This window comes from Triturus cristatus, chromosome 10, assembly GCF_964204655.1.
Source record: "Triturus cristatus chromosome 10, aTriCri1.1, whole genome shotgun sequence".
NCBI lineage: Eukaryota > Metazoa > Chordata > Amphibia > Caudata > Salamandridae > Triturus > Triturus cristatus.
The window spans coordinates 872,142,288-872,161,011 of NC_140593.1; the positions used below are offsets into that span (position 1 = coordinate 872,142,288).

The 18,724-nt window shown below is 48.0% G+C and overlaps 1 protein-coding gene across 1 annotated transcript in view; it reads right to left on the reverse strand.

Moving 5' to 3' along the window:
- LOC146796142 (SCO-spondin-like) overlaps positions 1-18,724 on the reverse strand; it is a 1,481,201-nt gene that overhangs the window by 1,132,141 nt on the left and 330,336 nt on the right. The window contains exons 43-45 of the mRNA XM_085631266.1: positions 16,600-16,727; positions 14,398-14,539; positions 7,162-7,329 (exon numbers count right to left, since the gene is read on the reverse strand). Of these exons, the coding sequence (XP_085487392.1) occupies positions 7,162-7,329; positions 14,398-14,539; positions 16,600-16,727 (438 nt within the window). The remainder of the gene's footprint in view (positions 1-7,161; positions 7,330-14,397; positions 14,540-16,599; positions 16,728-18,724) is intronic.

The window sequence follows — 18,724 nt, forward strand, 5'->3', positions numbered from 1 at the left end:
GACCAATTTCACATGAGGAAGTCCTATAGGACCGAATGGGCGAAGTGACCTTCTCTATGGACCTGACTGTCCAGGCATCAGACCTTTGTGAATCTGTGCAAGAAGTTCAATTTTGATGCCTGGCAGATGTCCAGGACCTTAAGTCTGTGTGCTAATGCAGTGTTGGCAGCTTTTGCTCTGGTAAAATGACCATGTGAACCCTCAGGGTGTTGCTTCTTAGCCAGTGCATAGCAGATTTTAATAGAGAGTACGATCCATCGTGAGATGGTCCGCTTTTGTACGGCTCATCCCTTCTTTGCAACCGACATACCCCATGAAGAGTTGGTCACCTAGCTGGAGCTCTCGAGTGCGGTTAAGGTAGAACGACAACGCTCTTTTTGGGTACAGACAGTGGAGACGCTTCTCTTCCTTAGGGTGGTGAGGCAGAGCAAAATAAGTAGGTAGAGTGATGGATTGGCCTATGTGAAATGGAGTTACCATTTTTGAAAGAAAGAAGCTCTCGTAGGAAGCACCAGCTTGTCTGGGTAGATGTTAAGATAAAGAGGCTTGGATGACAAGGCCTGAAGTTCACTGACCATCCAGAAAGATGTTATTGAAACCAGGAAACCCGTCTTGATAGTAGGGACCCCAAAGGAACTTCTGTGCAGAGGCTCAACTGGGTCACTCATAAGTAAAATGAGGACAAGATTGTGGTCCCACTGAGGCATAATGAAGGGAGATGGTGGGAACAAATGTTGCAAACCTTTGAGAAACCTATTTACAATAGGGTTTCGGAAGAGGAATGACTGATCAGGCAACTGCAGAAAAGCAGAAATGGCAGAGAGATAGCCTTTCAGAGTGCCCAGAGCAGAGCCCTGCTGGGCAAGGAAAAGAATGAACAGAACCTGAGATGGAGGGCAGAAAAGGGATCAGTCTGTCTTGCTGTACTTTATGCCACAAATTGTGCCCAACAGCAGGTGTAAACCATCTTGGTGGATGGACTCCTGGCTGCCAAGAAAACATCACAGACTTCGGGCGGAAGGTTGAAAGTTGTCAACTGTCGCTGTTCGATCTCCATGCAAGTTGGTGGAGTGTTGACAGATATGAGTGGTGATCCCTCCCCTGCTGCTGCGACAGAAGATCCACCCAAAGGTGCAGCCTGATCGGAGGACCAATGGCCATGCTCAACAGCTTGAGATACCAAACTCTCCATCTCCAGTCCGGAGTCACAAGAATGACTTGAGCATGGTCATTCCTGATCTTCTTGAGAACTCAAGGCAGGAGTGGTATGGGTGGAAAGGCATACAGGAGGCCGGAGCTTCAATTGAGACGAAAATCTTCTCTGAGCGAAAGCCTCCATGGAAACCCCAGCGTGCAAAACTGCTGACAATGTGCGTTGTCAGTGGCGAACAGATCTAACCATAGCCCTCCCCACAGCTGAAAGAGATCTTGCACCACTTCTGGATGGAGATGTTATTCGTGTTCCGGCAGGCATCTTCAGCTGAGTTTTTCTGCTCTGGCATTCAGAGAACCTGCCAAATGTTAAACCACCAGGGATATGCCCTGCTGTTCTAGCCGTGTCCAGAGAGGCAGGGTCTCTTGACAAAGGGTCCACAACCCCACACCATTCTTTTTGTTGCAGTACCATATGGCAGTGGTGTTGTTTGTGAACAGCTGCACAAGCATACCCTGGAGGGAGGGTGGAAAGGCTTTCAATGCTAATCGGATAGCTGAAGCTCCAAGAGATTGATGTAGAGTCCTCTGATCTCCACCTTGTCCAGATGGCTGCACCATCACAGGAGTGATGCATCTGTCACTACTGTGACATCTATTTGGGGAACGGAGAGGGGTCTGCTGCTGACCCAGTCAAAGTTCGTTAACCACAACTGATGATCTTTTGCAGTTCCTTCTGAGATCTGGATATTGTTGAAGAGATTCCCCTGATGCTGTGCCCACTGGAACTTCAGGCCCCACTGCAGAGCCTGCATGTGCCAATGGGCATGTATCGCCAGCAGGATGCAGGAGGCAATGAGGCTCACACAAAGAGGTGATGGACGGAGTGCTGAAACTTTTCAAACACTCACCCCAGTCACAGATCTGTGTTGAATCCAACATCACTCTTTAGCTCACTTTGACACCCCAGTTCAGACACAGCTATATGCAAATCAGTCTTGACCCTGTGCCTCATGGGAACAGTCCAGTCCGAACTGCCAAGCCATGTCTTCCCTGGACCGGAAACAAGCATCCTGGGACCAGTTTCGGGCTAACAACCCTCATCAGCCAGGTAATGAGGCTCAGCAGCCTCAGAGTCAGTATCACTGAAATCCAGGAGAGGCTGTAAAATCAGTATCATAGCCTGAATATTCTGGACTCACTGTTCAGGAGGATAGACCTGAAACTGTACTGTGTCCAGAACAGCTCTGATGAAAAGAAGCTTTTGAGAGGGAGTTAGGTGTGAATTCAGAAAACTGATAGTGAACCCCAACGCCTGCAGGAGGTCCCCCATAGCCTGAAGGTGGGAGACGACATCCTGGGGTGAGGCTGCTTTCAACAGCCAGTTGTAAAAATAGGGGAAGACTGTCACTGCTGATCTCCACAGATGAGTTGCAACCATCGCCATCACCTTGGTGAAGACCCAAGTGGTGGTGGTGAATTCAAAGGGAGCACAGTGAACTGAAGGTGCTTGTGGCCCACCGTGAACCGCAGGTAACGTCTGTGGGCTGATAGGACAGGAATGAGAAAATATGCATCCTGTAGGTCCAACACTACCATCCAGTCTCCTGGGCCCAGGGCAGATAGAACCTGAGTCAGAGTGAGAATTCTGAACCCCTCCTTCTTGAGGAAGAATATGAGGGAGCGCAGGCCTAGAATAGTACAAAGGCCCCCATCCTTCTTGGGCACCAGGAAGTAGCGGGGATAGCAACCATGATGCACTTCTGGTGTCAGCACTCTCTCAATGGTTCCTTTAGTCAAAAGATGGGTGTACTAGGGAGGTTGGGAGGCTAAGGCTCCTGGGTGGGGTGTGGACTGACCAGAGTGCTGGCCACCCAAACCTAGGGGTCAATAGGAGCGGTGTCAAAGGCCAGACTAGGGCTGGAAAGCTTGAGTGCCGCAGTGGCTGGGTGGTTACGGACGCAGCTGTACGTCCCTTCCATGGCCACGAAAGGAGCAAAAGGCAGACTGAGGATGACGGAAGGCCATGGAAAGGCCCATGAACCTGCCAGTAGCCCTGCTGTCCTTATAGTGCTCCAGCGCTAAATCTGCCTTGTCTCTGAAGAGGTGGGAGCCATCAAAGGGCATGTCCATAAGTGATGTCTGGACTTCCCCAGAAAAAAACAGTAGTTCTCAACCAGATGTGGCATTTCAGAGCCACTGTTAATAAAACCGCCATGCCTTTGAGTCAGTGGTGTGTAGTCCACAGTAAATGGCGAGCTTAGGCGAACTTAGCTGTCTGCAACACCCTGAGAGAGCACAGCACGAGCCTGGACCAAGTCTCAAGCAGGACTTCATTAAGTGTTTCATTAAAAGTGAGAGGCGGTTCTGATGGGGACACTCATGTCTGAAGCACTTCCATTAAGGCGTTAGTCTTGACTGCCGCTGAGGGCAAATTGAGATCGAGGACCACAGCAGCCCTCTGAACAACCATTGCAAATGAAGCTCCCTCCTCTGTAGCCACAGTAGAGAAAGAATGCATACCAGCATCTGAAGAAGTGCCCAGTCCACTGTGTTCACCCAGATCCTCACACCATTCCATAGGGTATTTTTTGGGCTGGTATTCTTTAGGGTCCAGAGACCCTTCCCATTCCTCCCGAGTCCTAGCCCGCAAGAATAGGGCTCAGGCTCCAGCCTGCAAGGCATGGCTCCAGTCTGCGCCGCAGGATACCCCTCTGGCTCCGTGTCAGGGATGAGGATCGGCATGGAGCTGCTGGTGGGCCCCCTCATGTGCGCCATGATTATCAGCCTCAAGAAAGCCTCAAGGGGAAGGTTGGGATGGTATGAGCGGCACCGTTCATGATCCATCTGTGGATCCATGAGGCCTGACTGGCACAGTAGCCGAAGCCGTTGGCATGGATCCAGAAGGAGCCCCCTCTGAACCTGTGGCGCCCGAAGGTGCACTGGCAGGAATGGTCTGTCCAAGTATGAGGTGCATGGCCTCATAGAATTCTTGGAGTTGGGCAGGGGCCGCTCCAGCTCCTGGAAACTCAGGAAGGTGCAGAGCAGACCCAGAAGTTGGCTCAGCCACGCTCCCAGGTCTCAAATGGTATCACTCCCTCGTCTCGTCGGCTGACAGATGATGTGAAGTCTGAGCATGTTTCGACTTCTTCTTGTTCTTATGGAACCTCGACTTACCCGAGTGGCTCGACAACTTAGAGTCCAATGATGACCTCGGGCTCCGCGGCTGCTCCCGGGATCTTCCTCTAGACCGGGAGCTCAATCGTCACAGCTTCGTGCATTGAGCTGCCAGGAGTTTGAGGCATTGCTCCCTCAAGGCCTTCAGGTGCATGGCCCAGCAGTCAGGAGAAGCCTTTGGGTCATGGTCTCCCTCAAGGCACCAGAGGCACGAAAGATGTTTGTCCGTCAACAACATCTGCCAGTGACAGGCAACACAGGGCTTGAAGCCGGCACTTCTAGATGACATACTAACACATAAGGAGTATATCCTCTAAATAACTCATCAAAACATCAAAAAAACCTAATCAAAAAAGGACTGAAGGGTAGCTCTTCCCGGATCTGCGCTGACTAGCACGGATAGAAAAGAATTGAAGTCAGCGCACCTGGGACCTATTAAGGTACCGCAAATGTCACTTCTGACAGGGACGGCACCAATGATGCCACACAGAGCTGAACGAGTACTGCTCACAAACAAAATTCGGGATCCAGTCTGACACCTGGGGATGATTCAAAGGTGAAGAATCTGCAGCTAGAAGTCACTATCAGATTCTTTTTTTTACTATGTACTAAATACATTTAGTCATTCAGTAAATGGGTACTAAATCATAAAATGTGTTTGGAAATGTACTCACAATCACAGTTTTAAACACCCCCTCCAAATTGTGATTCCCAATGCAATATATCAATGGTTTGCTACTGCACTTTCATTTGCAAAACAATTGATAAGTTACAAACTCCCCAAAGGAGGTGGTAACTCAGTCGTATGAAAGCAGGGGTCCCAATGGACCCCTGCCCCTTTGTGAATGTCAGAAACTTTGGAAGTAGGTAGTTGTCCAGGGGACCACGGCAAATGTTTAAGCAACCTTCCTTAAAAAAAAGTATGATTTTTTTTAAATGCAGCCACATTTTCTCAAATGGAAAATGGCATGCATTTAAAGCAATGTTTTTTAAAAAATTTCAATGTGCTCAAAACATCGTGGTCTGTTGACTCCAGCAGGCGCCATCCCTATAATTGCATCCATCTAACAGGCCATCATCCCTGTGATGGCATGACATTTGCAGCGTATCTCACGAATATTGATGAGGTAGGTCAGATTGCAACCCACTCTGAATCCTTTGTTTTGTAAACTGGTCTATTAATACCTAAGTTGGTTTGCAAAACAATTTAGTGGTCACTCCAATACTGGTCAAAAATTGCGACCTCTATTTTGTGATGACATCTATGTACATGTGGCCCACAGCTGATACAAAAATAGCATACTGACTCTCTTACAGTAAAGAGGTTTCAATACTCTTCTGAGATGATTGCTAAACAGCATATGTAGCTTGTAAGATTTTCAGTACTTACTGGCTAAAACTAACTGAAAACTACTAAATGATCTAATATTGACTGTGTGTAGTGTGCACTCAATCCACCTCAACAGTAATTTGAAGGAGATCTTAGAATATTTGAAGTTTCAGAATGGCTAACACGGCTATCGGCTGTATCTAAGACAAGTGCCAGTGTGTTTTGGAATGTCCTGTAATAACCTCAAAAAACAATATTTCATAGCCAATGTTAATATTTATCTGACAATATGAGGAAGCAAAGTAAGAGAACAGGCACAGCAAGTGAAGCAAAGTGTCAGACGCTGAAGTGGGTCTTCAAACAGTGACTCTTCATTTGGCCCGGACTCTTTTATGCTAGTTGATAGGACAAGTCCTGCTTGTTTTATCTTTCTAATCCTTGCGATATGAGATGTAAGGTAAATTAGCACCAACGGGACTCTTTGCATGCATTCTATCTGTGCTTATTAGGGAGATTTTGGAATAGATTAACTGACGTGCCATCACAGTTCACTTTATAATTTTTAATTATAGATAGCATTAGAGGGGAAAGATGGAAGCATATGCGGTGCATATGCGGAGCATCAGGTATTCTGCTATGTTACTTAGCCATGTTAATAGAGCCAGAGACACTTATGGTAATCTGAAGAACATCACCAGATATAATGATACCTGCATCAGGCACACAAGGCATGAGGATGTACCACTGGAGCATGTTACAAATTCAAGCTATAAAGTATGGCATAACCAAAATGAATAACAACCTCCCCCCTAATAGAACGATGGTGTGTATTAAGGTTAAATAAAACAACCATAGTGTATCTTAACATTAAAATAACAAGTTGGAAGTATGGCTGTAGGTCTTTCTCTCATGAGTCCTCAATCAGAAATCCTGAGTCCTATTTTATTTTAAACAGAGTCGGGGCACCATAAAGATTAACAGAACTGCCGAAGAAAAAGAATAAATTCTATGACTAGGTATGAAAAACAAATAATGACAAACCTACTCTTACCCAACCCCTTGCAGTACAATAGTCAAAACCTTACCCATGTCAATAAATCACAAACCTATGACACGTATGAACAGGAAGATAAACCTTGCTGGAATACCTCAAGAGTTTTTTTATAAAGACTTGTACCAATAATTTAGAATGTAATTGTGCATTGCACCAAGGACCTCGCTCTTCTCTACAGATGTCAGCATTCAATGAAGGTTTCAATTTGTTTGTATTGAGCGGTACCTGTAGCGGTACATCGTGTTTTCAAATCTTGCTCCCTTACTTGATATATAAATCCATCTCCTTTGAGGGTTCTGGAAGCAGAGAAGACGTTGCTACTTGTTCAAACGATTCATGAAGATATATTTTCCCTGAGATTCATAGACATTTCCATCTCCTAACTTCAAAACCAACTGACATTTCACAGTAAAAATATAATATTTTTAACAAAAGAAGGATGCCATACCACAATAGAGCTCATCTGATTGATCTCCACAGTCATCAACACCATTGCACACTACACCGTGCAGTCCTGCAGGAACACATCTGCCATTGTGGCACTGGAATTCTCCATTGTGGCAGGGCACACCGGTATCAGGGGGTGCTGTAGGTCCCCCTGGCAGTCTGGTTGACACTTTGTAGGAAACAAACAATAAGCAACGGTAAAACCATTATAGTAGGTTAGTGAATGGGATACCATAACAATTAAACAACAGCCACATTGATAATCTCATGAGAGTTGACGGCCCTAGATACAAGGTGAAATGTCTAAAACAGCAGAGTGTGTCAGTGGAAAGTAGAACTTGAACCTATACACCATTAATTCAAGTTCCACCTTTCATTTGTGTATCCCCACTGACACATTTGCTATTGTTTCCTGTTCAAAGAAAATCAGGTGCCTGATTAAGAGTTTGCTAACAGTGGAAAAACGTCCTATTTATCCAGGAAAGGCTACAATTCAGAGTACTATTTACTGGTGGAACTTTCTCTACCAGAGGCATAGCATGATCGAGGATGTCCACAGGCAGATTCTGATCAATGTTTAGCTCCTCCGCTATAATAGCTCTTTTCGATTATCACTTAATTCTAAATCAGGCTATAATTCTTGTACCTGATGAACAAGTTACTTACCTTCGGTAACGATGTATCTGTAAGACACATTAGTTAGTTAGATTCCTCACCTTAGAATATCCCCAGGCGTCAGGCTGGATCCGGAAAGATTTTTCATCAGCAATACCCCTTGCGCGTCGCTAGGCGTCGTCTGCGGCTCCGCGTCCGTCGTCGGCGTCGTGCGCCGGAATGACGTCGTCGGAGTACTTAGATGCCGCCCTCACGCGCTGACGTCAGTTCTTGTACATAACTTTCCGCGCCAGGAACGCAGAGCCATGCAAGAGACCGACACTGGTGCCAAAAAATCTAGGGCCCTGAAAAGGATAACCTTAACCCTAGATGTCAGTTCGCAGAACGGGGAGGATGGGTGGGTCGGTGAGGAATCTAACTAACTAATGTTTCTTACAGATACATCGTTACCGAAGGTAAGTAACTTGTTCATCTGAAAGAAACACGTTAGTTAGATTCCTCACCTTAAAATAGATACCCCAGCAATAACCAACCCCGGTGGTGGGTCTGCGAACCAAGATCACACCAGAAGGTCCTGGAGAACAGAACGGCCAAAGAAGCCGTCTCTCCGGATTTGGCTGTCCAGCCAATAGTGCTTGGCAAACATGTGCAGTGAAGCCCACGTCGCCGCCTGACAGATGTCCCGCAAGGGAACTCCCCGGCCCAGGGCAGTAGTAGCCGCTGTGGCCCGGGTGGAATGGGCCCTCAACCCAACAGGAGGGTCCTTTTTTGCCAAGGAGTAACAAAGTTTAATACACAACATGACCCACCGTGAGATGGTCCGTTTGTGTACCACTTTCCCCTTCTTAGCTCCTACGTATCCAACAAAAAGTTGGTCGTCCACCCGGAACTGTTTAGTGCGGTCCAAATAAAAGGACAGCGCCCGTTTTGGGTCCAGACGGTGGAGCCTCTCTTCCTCTTTTGAAGGATGCGGAGGCGGAAAGAAGGTGGGCAACGTGACAGATTGCCCGAGGTGAAATGGGGTCACCACTTTCGGTAGAAAAGAAGGACGAGGCCGGAGGACAACCTTGTCCGGATGAACAGAAAGAAAGGGAGGCTTCGATGACAGAGCCTGGAGCTCACTCACCCGTCTAGCCGAGGTGATAGCTACCAGGAAAGCAGTTTTCAGGGTCAGAAGATAAATGGGACAATTGTGAAGAGTCTCAAAAGGAGCGCACATCAGAAAGGTCAGAACAAGATTCAAGTCCCACTGAGGCATTACGATGGGGACAGGAGGGAACATGTGAGTAATGCCTTTGAGAAAACGGGAAACAACAGGGGACTTGAAAAGAGAAGGCTGATCAGGAAGCCGTAAGAAGGCAGAGATTGCAGCAAGATAACCTTTCAAGGTGCCCAGAGCAGAGCCCTGCTAGGCCAAAGAAAGAAGAAAGAGTAGAACCTCAGAAAGAGGGGCGGAAAGGGGATCCACAGCCTTTGCTGTGCACCATGCCAAAAATTTGTTCCACCGGCAGGCGTATACCGTCTTTGTGGAGGGACGCCTGGCTGCCAGAATGACATCACAGACTTCAGGAGGCAAGTCAAATGGCATCAACTGCCGACGCTCAATCTCCACGCATGGAGGTGGAGGCTGGACAGGTTCGGGTGGAGGACCGTCCCCTGCTGCTGCGACAGAAGGTCCTCCTGAAGAGGCAGTCGTATCGGAGGATCGATTGACATACTGAGTAGCTCGGGATACCAGAACCTTCGTGCCCAATCCGGAGCCACTAAGATAACATGGGCCCGGTCGTGCCTGATCTTCTTCAGCACTCTGGGCAGAAGTGGTATAGGCGGAAAGGCGTACAACAGACCGCAACTCCACTCGCGACGAAAAGCGTCTCCGAGCGAGTGCTGCCTTGGAAATACCACATGGTGGTGGTGTTGTCCGTGAACACCTGCACGACACTTCCCCGGACAGAGGGAAGGAAGGCTTTCAGTGCAAGCCGGATCGCTCTCAGCTCCAAAAGGTTGATATGGAGTTGAGTCTCCGCCGGAGACCAGAGTCATATGATCTCTGCCTCTCCCATGTGGCCCCCCCATCCCAGGAGGGACGCGTCCGTCACTACTACGTGCTCCGGTTGGGGTAGGGAGAGGCATCTGCCGCTGACCCAATCGCGGTCCGTGAGCCACCACTGCAACTGTTTCGCAGTGCCCTCCGAGATCAAGACATGGTCGGACAGGTTGCCTCGATGCTGGGCCCACTGAAACTTCAGGTACCACTGCAGAGCCCGCATTCGCCACCTGGCTTAATGCACCAACAGGATGCAGGAGGCCATCAGCCCCAGAAGCCGCAGCACCAACCTGACCGAAACCCAGGATAGAGGCCGAAAGATGGGAATCAGAGCCTAAATATCCCAGACCCGCTGTTCCGGAGGATAAGCCTGGAACTGCGCCGAATCGAGAACCGCTCCGATGAAGAGGAGCTTCTGGGAGGGACTCAGGTGTGACTTCGGCACGTTGATGGAGAACCCCAGCAAATGCAGGAGGTCGGCCGTAGTCTGGAGGTGGGAGACGACTTGCTGGGGCGAGCCCGCCTTCAACAGCCAGTCGTCGAGATAGGGGAAGACTGGAACCCCCGATCTGCGCAGTTGAGCTGCGACCACCGCCATCACTTTCGTGAACACCTGAGGGGCACTGGTGAGGCCGAAGGGGAGCACGGTGAACTGAAATTGCTCCTGACCCACCGTGAACCGCAGGTAACGCCGGTGGGCCAGCAGGACGGGGATGTGAAAATAGGCGTCCTGCAAGTCCAACGCTACCATCCAGTCTCCAGGGTCGAGGGCAGCCAGAACCTGAGCTAAAGTTAGCATCTTGAACCGTTCCTTCAGGAGGAAGGTGTTGACGCTCCTGAGGTCCAAGATAGGGCGTAGGCCCCCTTTGCCCTTCTTGGGAACCAGAAAGTAGTGGGAAGCCTACTTCTGGACCAGGAACGCGCTCAACGGCCTCTTTGGCCAAGAGGGCCGTAACTGCCTCCCGCAGAAGATTCAAGTGATCCGCCGATATACGGTGGCACTGCGGTGGCATGGCTGGAGGGGTCATCTCGAAGGGGAGGGAGTAGCCCCTTCGGACGATTTGCAGCACCCACCTGTCCGAAGTGATGGAGCGCCAGTGGAGCAGGTGATGGCGAACTCTGCCACCCACTGGCGTGGAATGGGCCTGAAAGCTCGGACTAGGAAGGTTTTGAGGCGGATGCTGCCGGGGTGGATGTGGACTGATCGGCACGTTGTCCTCTAGAACCGCCACGGCGGAACACACGTCCGCGACCGTGTGCAGGTTGGTTCTGCGGCCGGTGACTAGGCGGACGTGAGGAGGCGCCCCTTCCTTGGCCACGAAAGCGGCGAAAGGCAGAAGTGTGCGGCCCTGGGGCCGAGAGACCCAAGGCCGTAGCCCGGAAGTCCTTAAAAAGAGGCAGCGCACTATCCGCCTTCTCACCAAAAAGGCGAGCGCCATCAAAGGGCATATCCATGAGGGTACTCTGGACATCCCCCGAAAAAGACGTGGACCTCAGCCAGGCGTGGTGCCGGAGCGCCACCATGGTGGAAATCGCCCTACCCAGCGAGTCCGTGGTGTCAAGTCCACACCGTATGGCATGTCGCGCTGCATCTCGCCCGTCAGCAAGTGCCTGGGAGAGACGTGTCCGGGCCTCCACCGGACACAGTGGCAGCACGTCCTCCACCATATCCCACAGAGAGTGGGAGAAACGGTCCAAGAGGCAAGCGCTGTTCAAAGATCGCAGGCCCAAACCCAGGGAAGAGAACAGTTTCTTTCCGAACTGTTCCAGCCTCTTGGATTCCCGATCCGGAGGAGCGGACGGGAAGGAGGATTGAGAAGTGGAGGCCTGGATAACCAGGCTCTCGGGGGTGGGGTGTTGGGACAGGAAACTGGGGTCGCCCGGAACAGGGCGGTTGCGCCGGGCCACATTCCGATCCACAAGAGGAAATGTGGAGGGCTTGGGCCAAGTGCCCTGCAGAACGTCGATGAGGGCCTCATTGAACTGCAGCAGAGGCTCTGTGGAGCTTGCTGACAGTTGAAGCACCTCTGTGAGGATATTAGTCCTCACGGCCACAGCAGGCAACTCGAGCCCCAGGGCTTCGGACGCCTTGCGCAGCACCACGGAAAAAGCTGCACCTTCCTCCGAAGCCACAGTCGGAGGAGAGATGAAGCCAGTGTCCGGCGAAGTGTCCAGACCACTGGCATCCCCCAGTTCATCTGCCCTGTCCTGTGAAAGTTGACCCTGGAGGGCCATAGGGTCCTCAGACCCCTCCCAGTCGCCCCCGTCATCCGATTCCTGATAAACAGGAGGAACGATCGGAGCCGGACGGTAGTTGAAACGTTCATCCATCGGCATCGGTTGCGGCACCAGGCGGCGGACAGGGGCTAAACCGGGGAACGGCGTCATCCGGAGACGGCGCCGGAGGTGGAACCGGTGTCGGCGCCGGCGGAGGAGGCGTTGTGAGGTCGACCGGCGCCGACAGAGATCCAGGCCTGGATCTCTCAGGGACCTGCGGCGTTGGGACCGAAGTCGTCGACGGCGCCGGGGCCGGAGCCGCCGGCACGTGAGGTCGCCCAGTCGAGCCCGCGGGGCCTGAAGGCGCACCGGCAGGCGTCGACGGCGGAGCCAGGCCCCTCATGGCCGAGAGGAAGGCACTGATCTCCACCGGAGTCGCGTCAGTCCCAGGGACCGGCGGGTATGGAGACGGACGCGGCTCCTGCGGCTCCGGCGGAGCCGCGGGGGTGGGACCACCCTGACCCTCGGCCGAGTCGTGCGACCGGCGAGTGAAGTCCGAAGAGCGGTGTCGCCTCTTGGACTTCTTGGATCGCTTCGACTTACCCGAAGACTTCGAGCCCGACGAGCGAGGATGATGACTGCAGCTCCGCGACCGGTCCTTGGACCTCCTCCTGGACCAGGACCGTGAGCGGCGCAGAGCCGAGTGCCGAAGCTCGAGAAGCTTACGGGACCGCTCCCACCTAGCCTTCGAGGTCAAGGCCTGACAGTCGGGGCACGACTCCGCGTCGTGGTCGGCCCCCAGGCAGTAAAGGCACCGGCGATGGTGATCCGTCACCGACATCAGGCGATGACAGGCGTCACAGGCCTTAAATCCAGGCATCCTACCGGCACCAGAGTCGAGTTGACAAAAGACCAAAAAGAGTCAAAAAGTTTAGTCAAAAATTGACTAAGGGGTAAGCTCTTCCCGGATCGGCGCTGTCTGCCGCGGAAAAAAGAAGAACTAACGTCAGCGCGCGAGGGAGGCGTCTAAGTACTCTGACGACGTCATTCCGGTGCACGACGACGGACGCGGAGCCGCAGACGACGCCTAGCGACGCGCAAGGGGTATTGCTGACGAAAAATCTTTCCGGATCCAGCCTGACGCCTGGGGATATTCTAAGGTGAGGAATCTAACTAACGTGTTTCTTTCAGATAGATATTTCTATTGTTCTACTCTTCTAGTGATCACTGACAGAGAATGGTGCTCTGGAGCACAGGTTAATCTGGAGATATACCAACAGGTCTGACATGTGATTGACTTCATTCCAGCCCTCCTGTTCTATCAGAAGCATCAGCTTGTCAGGCAATCTCCCAATTTAATCATAAGCTATCCACCACATTTGCTGCCAAAATAGTCAATCCTATTTTTTATGTGGACTGGTGAGAGTCTGGATTTTCATGTATTTCCTTACTTTAGTCAGGACATGAAATTGATCAGGGTTCATTGTCTCTAAACAGTATGACTCAATTTTCCAGCCTTTGTGTAAGCATAGGGCAGGACACAGAGAAAGAAATAGTAGACACCTAGGCCATGGGGTCTTCCACATTTTACCCATTTAATACATGTAAATCAAAGACTCAGAGGCTAGTTCAGGTTCTACTTTGCATTGCCTTCTTATTCTTCATGTGTTTCCAAAACCTGCCCAAATCGTCCTCCAAGTGTCTATTATTAGCCCTTCCCTTCAAATCCCCATCAATCTCTGTCACCTTTAAGCGAGACACTGTCCCTTATCTCCAAAAAGTTTCTCCTAGCATACCTAAGTGTGAATCACAAAGATCACCTCTCACCATGAACTTTGGAGCCAAACTTGATTCCTCAACTGGAACTCCTTTACTGTACAAACCACATCTTACATATACGAAAGTGTCTGGCACTACAGAAGCCACCTCTCAACTTTCACAATAAAGGTTTCACTAGAATTGCAAACCTGATTCTTCAGAGGAACTGCTTTTACTAAGTTGTTAGGTCTCTTGCACTGCAGAAGCCAATTCTCACCCTTCACAGTGAAGGCTTTCAGTAGAAATGTCAAACATGATCCCTCACAAGAAGGTCTTCAAACACAAGATCCATATCCGATCCCTCACCAGAAACCTGCTCCTTAAAAATTCCACTAGTCTGGGACTCCCGTTTTCCTACTTGGTCACTGTGATCAGAATGTCCAATTGTAATATGAATATATCCCTATAGTGAATAACAGGCCATGAGAAGAACATGCCGTATTTTCCCTTTGGTATAAATAACTTAATATCAGTGTGTATGGCTGTCAGTCAACTGTAGGACATTTAAAGCATTTTTAGAAGGTGCTGCCATAAAGGTACCTTCCACACATCCCAGGACTTCAACTCGCATAAAAATGCCGTTATGAAAATCTTGAGGGAGAATCCGGACTAGTCGTGCACTGATCATTCGCTCAAGCTGTCTGACCACCGGGATTGAGTCATCCGAGTTTCCCTGGAAGTGCTGAAGAGACAAAAGAGGAGGGTCAATGGGGGTGGTACACATCGTGCATACAGGCGCACTGTGCACAAACACTTCACACACACATCGCATGCACGTATACATGCACAAACACATTCACTACATGTTTATGGGTCAATTCATTAAGAAATTTGATGCAAAAGGCAAGAATACACCACTAAACCGAGCATTTTCTCAGCCTATTAATTCGCTTTTAAGACTAAAATCAGTACAAAGACAACCACCTTCATCGTACCAGAGAAAGATTAGCATACCCTGGCCTAAGGCCAATCCTGCCTCTCAATAGCCCATTCTTCTGCTGCGATGTTAAGGGCCTCAAAGATAATTTCTACACTTTACTTGCTTATGTTTAACAAATACCAGGAACCACTGTGGGTTTTGTTATCTGAAAAGGATACAGCCATTCACCAATATGCTGATGACACCCAGTTATACCCATTTATACTTGAATTATACTTGATGAAGTTGAGGATATTGTTTTCAGATGATACTGTGAAGCTGAAATTTTACTAGACATAGCCTTGTTCTCACTCAAACTAAACTCAATGGAAACTGGGTTCTGCTATTACAAGCAGTGACCAGAATTGAAACATGGCTGTGAGCAAGAACATTGATGGGAACTGTTCCTTTATTAAGACAAACAATAAAATAACTAAATCTAGACAGTATCAACAGCAACTACTAAAGAAATCAATCTAATTGTTACATGCGCATCATACTTCAAACAAGTTGTCCAAACCCTGGTCCTGTCTCACACCATTGTGCATACAGTCTACTGAGGAGTTGAAGGAACCAAAAAGAGCAGCCACATAACATCTATACTGCTTAGTTGCCCCTCGCTTCCACTGGAAGTCAACCTAAATATTTAAATTTAGGCCATCACTGCCAGTTGGCCTTCATTAGGTGCAATAGTTATCATACCTGATAAATAACATTACTGTGATGTTCTTTATTTATCAGGTGTGATATATACCACCCATTAGGAGTTTTTCACCTTGCATGGGATATACCATGAGGATTTCGGTGCTTACCGCACATGTGTTACCCGTAAATAGCAGCAGGTTTGGCCTGCCGAAAATTAGATGAGGATGTGTCTTTAGGACAGTCAGTATGTACCGGGAGCAATAAAAACCACAACACTCATAATTACGATATAAGCAGTAATTGGAGTAACGGTACATATCGGACAAGTCGGCCAACTCATAACGAGAGCCTAAGTGTCAGAGGATATCCAACGGAGATCAATGACAATTTGCAATTGCTTTCCAAGGCAAGAAGTGAATAGGAAATATTTGGTATATTCAAAGAGCCCCAATTCTGTTTCCAACAGAGTACATGCCCCCACAAGAGTGGGTGACAATCACTATTACTATCCCTATGCACAGGCTTAGCTGAAACAAGATGATACTGATACACATCGGTATGATTTTCTAATAGGCACTACTGTTCTATACATTTCAGGAAGTATCACAAGATGAGAAAATATGTAAACAAATCAGACATGCACCACTATAACTGTAGCTATCCACGTATGTAAACTCTTAAGATGAGGGAGATTTGGAGACCACGTTAGGAGGTAACGTGCCTGGGCTAATTTCTTTTCAGTGGAAAAATGTTAAAACACACATTGAATAAAAAATAATTGATAGTGATCACGTACGCAGAAACAATGGGAAAAACTTTGCACACAACAATCCTAATAAACTCTTAGAGGCATCTGTGCTTCTGTGAGTTTCACAAAGGGGATGAAACAGACAAAGAAGTATGGTAAGATTTTTCTTAACCAGCACATCACTGTTAATCGTCTCAGAGACCATGTATTGCTGCAGTGAGTAACCAAGTAAAGCCTGTTGTGTATTACCATGAAAATGGTAAATACATTTATAAAAAAAAAATTATCTTCTCAGAGACCAGGGAACATGGAGATGAAGGTATATTCCATCACAGCAACAATTTAACCGTTAGAATTATAGAGTCCACAGTGCACTCAACCACTGCATGGATCTAGGAATCAGCACAATGAAGTGACAGAGAGTGGGTACCTTAGGCTGAGGTTCAGAGCCAGTTGAAACATCCCGGTAGTCATGCCACCTGGTGCCATCATTGCTGAACTGCAGCCGGAAACTGGTAATATATGCATCAGAAGAGCCAGCTCCTTGCAGAACAATACCTGGGAGGGAGAGTAAAAAAGGACTTTTTTAAACATGGCATGAAGAAATATATCTGACGTATCTGGTTTGCACGTAAGGCAGACTGGCCTCCACAATAACTACGTGAAATAGGAATATGGAAGAGACTGTACTTACTATCCCTGAGTACCTGCTTGCTACTGAGAAGTAGCAGTGCTGTCCTATTATAAACACTGTGCCACTCATGAAAAGTGCAGGTACTCTCTGTCTAAAATTAAAGAAGTGCAGGTACTCAGCACCTAATGGTACCTGCCCATTGAAGCACTGATTCCATCTGTGCCATCCAACATAAGGGTTGACAGTAACTCAAACTTAATGGAACTAGAGAGGCAACTTAGAAAAAAGTAAAACAAATTATGTGTGGGATGCTTGAATTAATCCCAGCCACTGAAAATTAAGCAAGTTGCATCACAGTACATAATCTTTTCCTCACTATGCCACTCCGGACCAACCTTAAGTAAATCGGACCTGGGTCTGTTTCATTAGGAATAGTCCAAACGAAACTGGAGGCCATGTCCTTTCTGTTCAAGAAACAACACAATGTAACAACTTTCATCTTTGTTGGCCCTCACTAGTGAGGTACAGTGAGGTGTCCTAAGTATGATGAGTATGCCTAGATATAGGTCACATGCTCTCTGGACTAGACGTGAACCCAAGCTGCCCCTCACTTTTGAGGAGCAATACCTAAAGAACTGTAGTTTTGCTTAACTCCAGCTGCAGTTTTGCTTAGGTCATAAACCCTGGCAGATCAGGCTGGATGGTTACTAAAGAAGCCTGATCAAATACAGCTTGCATATGATCGTTCCCTGTCTCTGGTGGAACACTGGGCAAAACATGATGGACTTAAAGGTGGACAAAATAGATACAAATGGCTCAGATTAATTAATAAAATGCGACCACCATTTATTTTACTTTCTCAGCAACTCATAGGACGAGCAGAATAATGTCATGTCTTAATCTAAATCTGAAGACCCCAAGAGTTCATTTCATTACACAAATTATAAGGTGTGCTGATATGATGTAATAAAAGCAATAATATCTACTGAAAATGGGGGGTTTAAATTAATAGAAGCAAGGGACAAATTACACAAAACACTCTCAGTTAAATCTGATCCATCTATTAAAAACACATTTTTGCAGAAAAGTGTTTGCCTGGGATTTGTTGCCAGCTGGTATGAAATGTATTGTGAAGACAACATCAACTCTCCTACATGTAGGTAACATATTTTGAAATTGAAGGATTGCTGATGTGTGATCATATCGTGGGTAGGAAGAAGGATTTAAAACATGTTATGATATCTTATTAGAAACATGTGAGGTTGCTTTAAGTGTTTCAAAGTGCACTTTCTTTCTCTTGAACACAGTTGAATATAATGCAATATATGGGACTGCTGTGTATTAAAGTGGAATATATAAGTGACATTTGCTCAGCTTATGAAATTTTGTTTAGCCACAAAATTGGTTCAGAAATGAGATATAACTGGTTGCCTCGTGTAAACTTTTTATTTCATTTTTTTATTTAGGATTTTTCTTAAGCCCTTCAAACCACCCCATTCAGAGATTTCTGAGCGCTAAGGTGGTCCCTGTGGAGGGCAGGGGAGATAAAGTATAGCGGCGCATACTATCCAAACTATATTCTGCCTAATGCTGCTACTACTGTATAAACACTGTTGACTAAGCATTGGATATGAGGCTGTCCATAGTTCAATTGAAAGGGATGAACCAACTTTAGGCGTTTAGCTGGTAAGACTTGTGTTTATCAGTCTGACACTTCTCCTAGGACAACGGGGCCTAGCCGAATGCCATGGTGAAGAGATGCATTTTCAAGGACTTCCTGAGTTTGATGCAGCCATTCTCCAGTCTCACATAGGTGGGTTGAGAGTCCCAAAAGGAGGAGCAGGGGTGTTGGAAATAGCAGCCTCCAAATATCTTAATTTTAATTAAAGGGAGAGAGCAAACAACTATTAGCTTGCCTGTG